Genomic DNA, 9,592 nt, shown 5'->3' with positions numbered 1-9,592 from the left:
CCACGGGGCCGAAGCTCAACACAGGTCACGGTTCAGCCTTTCACAGCTGAACTGGAGAATCTAGTGCATCTGACAAAACCGCCTGATCTAAACGTTCTCACCTGCAAAAACAGGCCTAACACCGCTCTACTGATTGCAAAGCCCTCCTGTGGCTTGGGGCTGCCACGGTGCGGAGCCGCGGGGTGGGGGGGCGGCTGCTGTCTCTCAGTCCTGATGTGTGAGAGGACAGGGCTGGTGTCCCTCAGTCCTGGGGGCGTACTGAGGGGCTAGAGGGCAGGGCTGGTGTCCTTCAGCCGGGGCTGGGGCGGGGCTGGGGGAGGGGTCCTAGACCCCGGAGCTGGGGGCCTGGCGTGCTTAAAGGCAAGGCTGGATTTCATGTTTTTAAAACTCTCAAAGGCGGCCACTGGCTTTAACGCAGGGTCCCTGAGGTGCCAGGAGCCGGGACACTGGAGAGGGGAGCGGGCGCCGCCGGGCCGTCACCCCGTGCTGGAAGGGCTGAGCCCCGGGGAGGAAGGGCCCTCCGAGGGCGGCCTGCGGTCCACCTCCGCTGGGAGACAAGCCGGGCGGGGTCGGAGCAGGACCACGCGGGGACTCGCCGGCCCCCAGGCCAAGCGCACTACGGCAAAGTCGCGACGCTCGCACACCGGGGACCAGAGCCTGGAAACCGACCTCCGCCGCGGGCCTCCGGTGAACAAGCACTTCCCGCCTTCCCCCGGACACGTGGCCGGCGCTTCCAGATGCCCCTCACAAACATGGCCGCCGCCCCGTCTAACCCCGATGACCGCTGAGGCCGTCCGGCGGATGCCCCTCACAAACATGGCCGCCGCCCCGTCCGCTGCGCGCGGCGCGGACTTTGTTGGGTCACGTGCAGGGGACGCCGGGCTGTGATTGGTCCACCCTCTGGTGGCGTCGGACCCCGGGGTGCGGGCCGTGGGCCGCGGGTCGCTGGGTCGCCGCTGCTTTGAGAAGCGTTAGGCCGGGACGTGGGGACTCGGGGCGGTGCTGGGGGCGGCATCACGCCGCTCACACCCATGAGGAGCCGGAAGGTGAGGGGCCGAGGCCGGGGGGGGAGCTGCGCCGAAGAGGCTGGGGCTCCGTCCACCCATCGTCTGGGGAGCTAAGGAGTGACCGCAGTGCGCCCAGGGCCGAGGGGCGGCACCCGCTCGGCCGCCTCGGGGTAGGGGCTTCCAGACCACGCCGCCGGGGGAGCTGGGGTATCCTGGTCACGCCCACCCCCACCCCCCCGGGTACAGTGCAGCCTGATCACTGCCCGGGATGGGGGGGGGGTCCCAGAGCGCCCCCCGGGGGGGCGGGGCATCCCGGGTCACGCCCTCGGTGTAGGGGGCTCCCAGACCACGCTGGGGGGGGCGGGGGAAGGGAGCATCCTGGGTCACGCCCCCCTCCCCACCCACGGGTAAGGGGCTCCCGGATCACGGCCTGCGAGGCGGGCATCCTGGGTCACGCCCCCGGACAGAGGGCCGCCAGGTCCCAACCCAGGAAAGGGTCCAGAACCGTTCTGGACCCCGGGAACCGCTGCCATTACCGAAGCCCTTGGTTTTCGTCTAGGCGGCCGTCAGCTCGGGGGACGCGTGGGGTGGGAGGGCACTGGCCAGGGCGCCGGTTCCCGCACTGGGGACCCCGCGGGGCTCCGCCGCTGGTTGTTGGGGTGCGGGGGGTGTTTCACCAACTTGACATCCTTTTACGGAGTTGCTGGGCCCGTTCGCAGAGTTCCTGACGGGCTGGGATGCACGCGTGCCCTTCTGCTTCTGTGGTCTTTAAGCTCGTCTGCTTTCTTCTATTCTTGTTTAAAGGTCTTGAAGTGGATACTTTGTAATGCAGCATTTTAGTGACTCATTCGCTATTGTTTAACATTTTGTTCCCAGCGGTTGCTCTGGTCTCTGCCATACGCATTGTAACAGTGGAATCCGCCGCAGGTCTGTGGCCGCCTGGTCCTAGTGGGATGTACACCTTTATTCCCTTGGCCCGCTGTCTCGGGGTCGTACACCTGTTCCCTCTGAGTGTTGGAAGCCGCAGTCCTGCCGGGTTCTCTGTCCCCTGCTGGCATTTCCTCAGCCAGTGCAGCCGGATCCCGCCCTTCATGCTGGTGCTGCCAGAGCACATCCCTTTATGCATGTCTACAGCTGCTTTCTACACCAGTTAAGAGAGGAGTACATACGCCCGAAAACGGGGTTCTGCAGGGACGGAATGACCTCCCCGGTGCTCACTCACCAGGGATCACGGAATGTCCTTTAGTACTCCTTGTAAGACGTGGCTGCTGGCCGCAGGTCCCCCCCGCTGACCTGGCAGTGCCTGTCCCGCTGTCGTTCTTAAAGGATGGCTTTGCTCAGTGCGGGATTCTTGGTTGGGGATTTTTTCTTAGAGATCCTGGAGTTGTGTGACTGTATCCACTGATTCTGCCAAGTTAGTGACGTATTTATGGAGCTCCCTGCTAAGGGAGGGTCATTCTCCGCGGCTGTCTTCAAGATGTCTTTGGTCCCTGGCTTTCAGGACTTAGCGCCATGTGCGTTTGCGGACCTCGCTGCATTTCTTCTATTGGGAACAGAGTCCTTTGAGATTCCTGTTGTGTTGGTCGCTATTTTTCAATAAATTTGGGAAGCTTCGGCCGTTATTTCTCTGTCTTTTCTGCTCCTTTCCGTCCTGGTACTCCCATTACACGTATGTTGGTGCACTTCCGTGTGTCCAGGGTTTTCTCGAAGGCTTCCTTTTTCACTCTCTTTTCTCTCTGTCCAGTTCTTTACTTGTGCTTTCTCGTAGCTCTTGAACAGGCCCCAAATGGCCACTTTTAAGTCTTTTTCTGACTTCCGGCCACTCTCGCAGGCTCTTCTGTCACTGGCTTTATTCCAGGGTACGGGTCTGCTCTCCAGTTTCCTTGCATGACTTTTTGTCAAATCTGGGCATGTCAGGTAATGTAGCAATTCTGGGTTCCCCTCCGCTTGTTACTGTTGGTAGGCGTTTGTTTGCCTAGTGATTGGGCAGATGCTTCTGTTGGGCGCTCTATTCCCCTCTCCCCAGTGATGGTCAGTCCACTGCCCAGGCAGCACCTTCACCCTGGGGGGCTCTCCTGCTGCTCACAGACCACTGGCGCTTAAACTCCCATTAAATGCCATTGGATTGCTCAGTTTGCCACAGTCGCCTGGGGCCTAACTTGCTCTGCAAACTAATCCGGTGGCGGCTTTGAAGGCTGAGGCCTGGCTTCCGAGTCGTGTTTGGTGCTTGCTCCGACCCCAGGAGGGCTCCTCCGACTGCGGGATTCCCCGCTTCTCACCTGCGGACTGTCTGGCCTGAAGTTTATCTTGGTTCTGTCATAGCTGCCTTTCTTCCACATCCTCTGCTGTTCCTGAGAGCTCCCTAAGGCCTTTCCATACTCCTGCAGAGGAAGTCCGTTCTGAGGGGAGAGACAAGAGCCCTCTGTTGTAACGCCTGCCTCTCCTGCGGGCAAAGTCTCAGAGTCAAATGCTCCGTCTAGGGACCGTGACAGGCTTCACTGCAAGACACCTGTGTCACACCCAGAGTGCTCTCAGAGAAGCGGCTGTGCAGCAGCCCGAGACCCCCTGGGCCTGCTTCTCCAGGCCTGGAACCACCTCCACAAGCAGGGCAAGGGTGAGGGGGCCCCAGTCTTCTTAGTGCTCTGCCCAGGCTGTCCCACAGCTGTGGTCTGGGCAGAAGGAAGCCCCCTCTTCTCAGCCACACACACACACACACACCCAGGTCTCAGCGTGGGAACAGGTAGGATGAGGACAGAATCAGAAAGGCTGACATCCCGCTCCAGGTGGGAGGAAACCTCTCTGTCCGGGAGTGGGTGGGCGCCCCGTGTCCTCGGCCGTGGGGTCTAGAGTTCACACACCGCTGAGTTTTGCAGGTGGTCCTGAGTGAGTGTTCCTTCATTTGCTCTTTGCCCATTTCCAAAAGGTTTAAATGGTTTTCATACTTTCTGCCAGTTTTATAGGGGTCAGCGGGGTTCCTCATGCGGTCTTGCCCTTTTGGGAAACCACATTTTTGCCTTTGACGTCCATTTTTAACCAGTCTGCCTGGAAGGTGGAAGACGTCAACAGCGGGAAGTTTTTCCTTTGGGGATTAAGTGGAAGCAGCCGGCCCTCCAAAGCAGAAGAAACTGCTAGATGCTTGACGTGCGGGAGCGGGCCTTGGGGGTTCCGCCCGAGACAACTAAACCATCATGCGCCCAGTGTGGCTGCAGCTGTCGGGTGGATGACGGGTGGCACTAGAACCACCACAGCTCCGGAGCGTTGGCCTGGACCCACCAAGGGTGTGTCTTCGGGGGCCTAGAAAGTCGAAGATGAACCCGCCTACCCAGGGAGCCTGGTGCCCCGTAAGACAACAGTCCCTGCCTTGGAGATGAAGACAGAAGGCCTCTAGAAGCGCACGGCCTCAGAGAAGAGCCAGGACGCCCCCCAGCCCTGCTCAGCCCCCGCGGAGCTGCTGAGCAGCTTCAAGCGGCAGCTCTTGGAGCTCCTGTGAGCGCTGTGCGCAATGACGCAGGGCAAAGAAGACTTTAGGCCACACAGCACTTGGCTGACCTCACACAGGCTCCTCCACGGAGCCATCCTCTTCTTAAAGCTGCTCCTTGGAAGCCGTTGAAGCAGCAGGCACAGCGCCTGCTACGTCAGTACTCGGTGACACTCGGTGACAGCAGTAGCTGTCCTCAGGGCCATTCGTCCGTCTGTCCGCCCCCCACTGCACCCAGCCAGGCACAGTCATGTGGGAAAGTGTTAAAAGGACTTGTAACAGAAGAGAAGACAGTGGCCTGGGATGGACATGGCCCTTCCCTCCCAGGGGGAGAGGGCTCTGGGCGGTGTGCTGGTACAGGACCGGTGGGGGGGGGTTCCAGAGCCTCTGCTGGCTCCGCTCCCCGCGTGTGGCTGCACCCCCACGGCTGCCGGCCTTCAGCAAACATGCTCTTGGCCCAGTGCTCCTGCGGGCCCAGGCCCTATACCTGGTCCAGAGCTCTTTGCTCCTACTGTGCGCACAGCTGGGAGGGTACCTGTCTTTCCGTAGGCCGCTGCCTTTCCTTTTCCTTGCATTTGAACGCTCTCTGGGACCGCTCCTGCTGTCTCACAGCCTGGGTGAGCTGCCATCTCCCAGGGCCTCTGGAAAGCCATGGCTGCTGGGGCGGGGGTGGGTAGGACAGCGCGGTAGAGGCTCTACGCTGGCCTTTGATGAGTCTCTGCTGTGGAGCCTGCCACCCTCGACCCAGCCCCAGGGCCTGCGTATCTGGGGCCTGCTGGGACGTGAGCCCACGGGTCTCCCACCCGCATGCCCACGGGTCCTCGCCCACTGCTGTGCGACAAACCTTTACTGTCAGGTTTCAAGCTGAGCTTCAAACGGATCCTCTTCTCCCTACATTTGGTTTCCGTTCCAGAATGGAAAAAGGAATGAGTGAAAAACTGGTGAAACTCAAGGCAGGTGTGTGGTTTAGGGAGCAGGGAGGGCTGCACCAAGGCGACCTGGTTTGGCCAGAGGCACGTGGGTTCTCAGTTTTTACTGTTTTGGGTCATTCCTTCCTTGTCGTTAGGAGACTGCGCCGCATTCAGAGTAAACCGGACACAGACTGCTAAGTCGGTAACATTAGCCAGAATCTAACTGCTTTAAACCAGCAGAGTGGGGCTGTTTCCACCTCTACAGTGAGTGCGGGGGGCGTGGGGGGTGGCTTTGTTTTTCCTGTCCCCTTTTACGGAGAACTTGTACACCGTGTAAAAGTTGGAGAACCTTCTGAGAGAGGGCATGTGTGCTTCTGAACACATCTGAAGCTGACTTCATGCCGACGAACTCCCAAGTGCAGGTAACTCCACGTGCGTGCCGTGAAGGAGACACACCGCCCCGAGCTTCCAAGACGGTAGCGAAGAACAGATGTGCGTCGTCTTTTTTTTTTTTTTTTTTTTGGAGATTGATTTATTTGACAGAGCGAGATAGCACAAGCAGGCAGAGAGGCAGGGGAGTGGGTGGGGGTGGGGAGAAGCAGGCTCCCCGCCGAGCAGAGAGCCCGATGTGGGGCTCGATCCCAGGACCCCGAGACCATGACCTGAGCCGAAGGCAGAGGCTCAATCCACCGAGCCCCCCAGGCGCGCCGGAACAGATGTGCGTCTTAAGCCGGGAACAGTTTTGTCTGTTTGCACACGGCCCCAGGTGTCTTTCCAGGAAGAGGAGGAGACGGGGCGGGAGGGACCCTGCAGCAGTTTCTTCGGGCGGGGACGCCCTGTGCCGGGGCTCACGTCCCCAAGAGCGCTGACTGACGCTGTGGCCCCTGCTCTAGCTCGCAGGCGCCGTGCGGTCCTCTGCGCGCCTCGGAGCCCGCCGCTGCTCAGCCAGGTTGGCCTCTGCCCGGGACGCCGGCCCCGCCACGTCTGCCGGGACGCTATGCCAGGTGAGCCTTGCCGGCACAGAGACGCCGCGACTTCACTGGGGTCCGTTCCCGTACAAAACATTGGACCTGAGTGTGTCGGAAAGAGCGGGGTTGCTCACCCCGCAGAGGGGCTTCGAGCGCTGTGATCACTGTCCGAGAACGCTGTGCTCTGTGGGCCGGGGCCGTGTCCTTGGAGCGCTCCCCCGGCGGGGGACACACGGGGCTCACGCTCCGTCCCCACACACCCTTCTTCCAGTCACTCTGTGAACTCAGCCTTGCAGCCTTCCCCTGAGGTCGCCTGAGCTGGGCTGGCACAGGGCCACGCCCCATCCCCCCTGCAGTCTTGGGGAGCAGGCTTTGCCCTGTAGCCCTGGTGCCCAGAGTGGCTGGAAGGCCAACCTCCCCCACATCCCGCTCAGGGGTCTGGCTGGGACTCGGTCTGACGCCCGCAGCTAACGCGGTTCCGCTTTGAGAGCTGCTCTAAAGACTGTGACGTCCCTTTAGTGGCATTTGCGAGCCCCTGCTCTGTCCTAGAACGCCTTCATGTGGCTTACATCCTAGCAGGCGTGCGTGGGAACTGGAGATCTGTTGGCATTTTATGATCCGTCCACACCTGCTTTGGAAGTTCCCTCGGGCACTCCCAAGGCCCGCGGGTGAGCCGGCAGGGATGGGAGTGGTGGCCGGTGTGTGTACGTCTTTCCCAGCCACCGGTTTAAATTCCGTGCCTTTGGAGGCGGTGACCTAATCCTGTCCTCCAGGGTGTGGCAACAGCATCTGGATTGTTCAGGAACGCTAGCCTCTGGGACAGAGACGTTCTTGATTGTCTCCCTGCCCGGTAATCCTAGATGTGTCTGGTTTCCTCCTACACTTTTCTGTTGACAGGCCTCGTCACACAAAGCTGCGGACAGGCGAATTTCCAAGAAGTTCAAGTATGACAAAGGTCATCTCGTGAAATCAGAATTACAGAAACTTGTCCCGAAGGGTGAAAGCCTTGGGCTGCCCAAGATCCCCCCCAGGAGCCCTTGTAAGGATGAGTCTCTGGGGCTCGCTGAAGACCAGGGGCTGCCTCCGGGAAAGGGAGCTGGGGCTCCTGCCCAGCCCACGGCCACGGGGCCCCCCCTCGGGGCCCGCACAGCCGTGGGCGACACCGGCCCCGCAGAGACTGAGGACGGCCTGTGCCTGCCCACACCCGGGGTCCTTCCAGGAGAGGAGCCTCACGGCAGCCACGCCACACGGGGCGGGTTGGTGGAGCAGGCGCCGAGGCCCCCGCTACAGACGGACGACAGCGTCTTTCTGGACGAGGACAGCAATCAGCCCATGCCCGTGGGCCGGTTCTTCGGAAACGTGGAGCTCATGCAAGTAAGATGGGCGCCCCCGCGCAGGCTGCACACTGGGTCAGCTCACGGCCTGCTTGTGGCACTGCCTCAGGACAGGCCCCATTCCCCACAAGGAGGAGATACGCAGGCCACCTGGGAGCAGCCCCTCCCTGTCCTGAGCAGGGGATCCTTGCCAGGGCGCAGCCTCTGCTGGGAGGCCTCTCCTTCCTTGCTGGGCCATCGGGGTGGGGGTTGGTGCGGACTCTGGGCCTCCCCCCTCGGTCATGGGAGGGGAGCAGCCACCCCCCCGCACACTTGCTGGCTGTCCTCTTCCCTAGGATCAGCTGGGGTGGGGGGGCGAGCCCTCCCCTGGGATGCTCACCAGTGCGGTGGGCTGGCGGTGGCTAAGATGACTGTTCTCTCCCTCCAAGGACCTTCCCCCAGCGTCTTCGTCTTGTCCTTCGATGAGCAGACGGGAATTCAGGAAAATGCATTTCAGAGCCAAAGATGATGAAGACGACGACGACGGTGCCGAAATGTAGGGAATAAAGTACACAGCAGTTCCTTGCATATTTAATACCATTAGTAGTTTTGACAGTTTAGCAAGTGACGAGATTTTTATCAAGTGTCTCCCAAGAAAATGTGTTCTTAGCCAGATGCTGAAATGGACCCATGAAGGTCCTTGGGCAGGACACCAGGTGCCTAGAGCGTCGACACTCGTGACCCGGAGCCGTCTCTCAGACTGGCCTCCGCTGCTCCACACGTTTTCTGGAGTCTGCGGCCGCGCCAACGGTGCGAGCCCCTGAGCCGCCCAGGGGTCCGTGGGAGAGACCGTTCCGAAGAAAACGCCTCCCTCGGCTCTCTGGCTTTGCTAAGAATTGAGCTTGTTTTCCATCATCAGAAGCGGATCATTCTTGTGATTGAGTCAGTGCCAGTTCTTGAAGAACTCTCCTTTTTTTCTGTACATGGCGCTGCTGTTTACCTCGGAAACTTGCAAAGTACATATAAGGGAGAAATAAAATATATTTTGAAAATATTTTTAAAGACATCTTTGTTCCTAAAACCCTACTCCTTTCTAAAATGTCTGAGAGCCAAGTGGAGGACACGAATCCTTTCCTGTCTTCCGGGTGTCGGGCTGGGTTGGCCTTTGTGCCTGCTCACTGTGGGGAGGGGACACCAGTGAGTGGAGAGCTGAGGCCACTGGCTAGAAGGGACGCGGCGCGCGCACACACACCCCTGTGTAGACCGAGGGATTCCTGAGACCGCCGCGGTGAGCCACACAGTCCTCACCCCGTGTGGCGATGAGGCCCGATGTCCCCAAGGGCTGTGGCCTCCCTCCGTGGTGTAACCAGTTTCAGAGATTACAGAGCACTGGGGAGGTAACAGCAGGGAGCCCGGGTCCCCAGTGACCAACACAAGGAGAGAAGCTGCCTCCAGCTCGGGAAGACGGGGACCAAACGGCTCAACGCGCAACATCTCCTCTGGAGCTGCGCCCGCACCCTGGTCTCTCACTCGTGGTTCTAGTTACCCACGCTCCACCGCCAGGCGGAAGCCAGGGTCCTCCTGGGACGCGTCGTCAGAAGATCCAAAGCAGCCCAACACTGTCGCCTGCCCACGCTGCTCCCCTCCATCCTCACGAGCACATCCTCCCGTCACTGTCCCAGGAAGAAGGGTGAGCGCAGGCCCGGGAGAGCTCGAGACCACAGACCTCTAACCTCACGGCCGCGCCTCGCTGTGACTGCTCGTCCCCTCCTGTGCCTGTCATGGTTCCATGTGACCTCAGGTGTGTGTATAGGACGGGGCTGGCACAGGGAGGGCTCGGGACCAGCCACACAGGCAGCCACGGGGTCTTGGAAGGGACCCCCCCACCAGTAACAGACATTTCTGACTTAGTAAT

General features: G+C 60.5%; 1 protein-coding gene across 1 annotated transcript; it reads left to right on the top strand.

Annotated features, from left to right (window-relative positions):
* The first annotated feature begins 938 nt into the window (after positions 1–938).
* CUNH1orf174 (chromosome unknown C1orf174 homolog) lies at positions 939–8,722 on the top strand. Its single transcript, XM_032863243.1, has 4 exons — positions 939–1,046; positions 6,290–6,400; positions 7,262–7,738; positions 8,127–8,722. The coding sequence occupies exons 1-4, from the start codon at positions 1,032–1,034 to the stop codon at positions 8,235–8,237; spliced, it is 714 nt and encodes a 237-aa protein (XP_032719134.1). The 5' UTR covers positions 939–1,031; the 3' UTR covers positions 8,238–8,722.
* The last annotated feature ends 870 nt before the right edge of the window (positions 8,723–9,592 follow it).

Source organism: Lontra canadensis, unplaced genomic scaffold (assembly GCF_010015895.1).
Source record: "Lontra canadensis isolate GAN:19392208 unplaced genomic scaffold, GSC_riverotter_1.0 scaffold25, whole genome shotgun sequence".
NCBI lineage: Eukaryota > Metazoa > Chordata > Mammalia > Carnivora > Mustelidae > Lontra > Lontra canadensis.
Note: the sequence above shows the minus strand (reverse complement) of the source record. Positions and strands in the feature narration are given on the sequence as shown.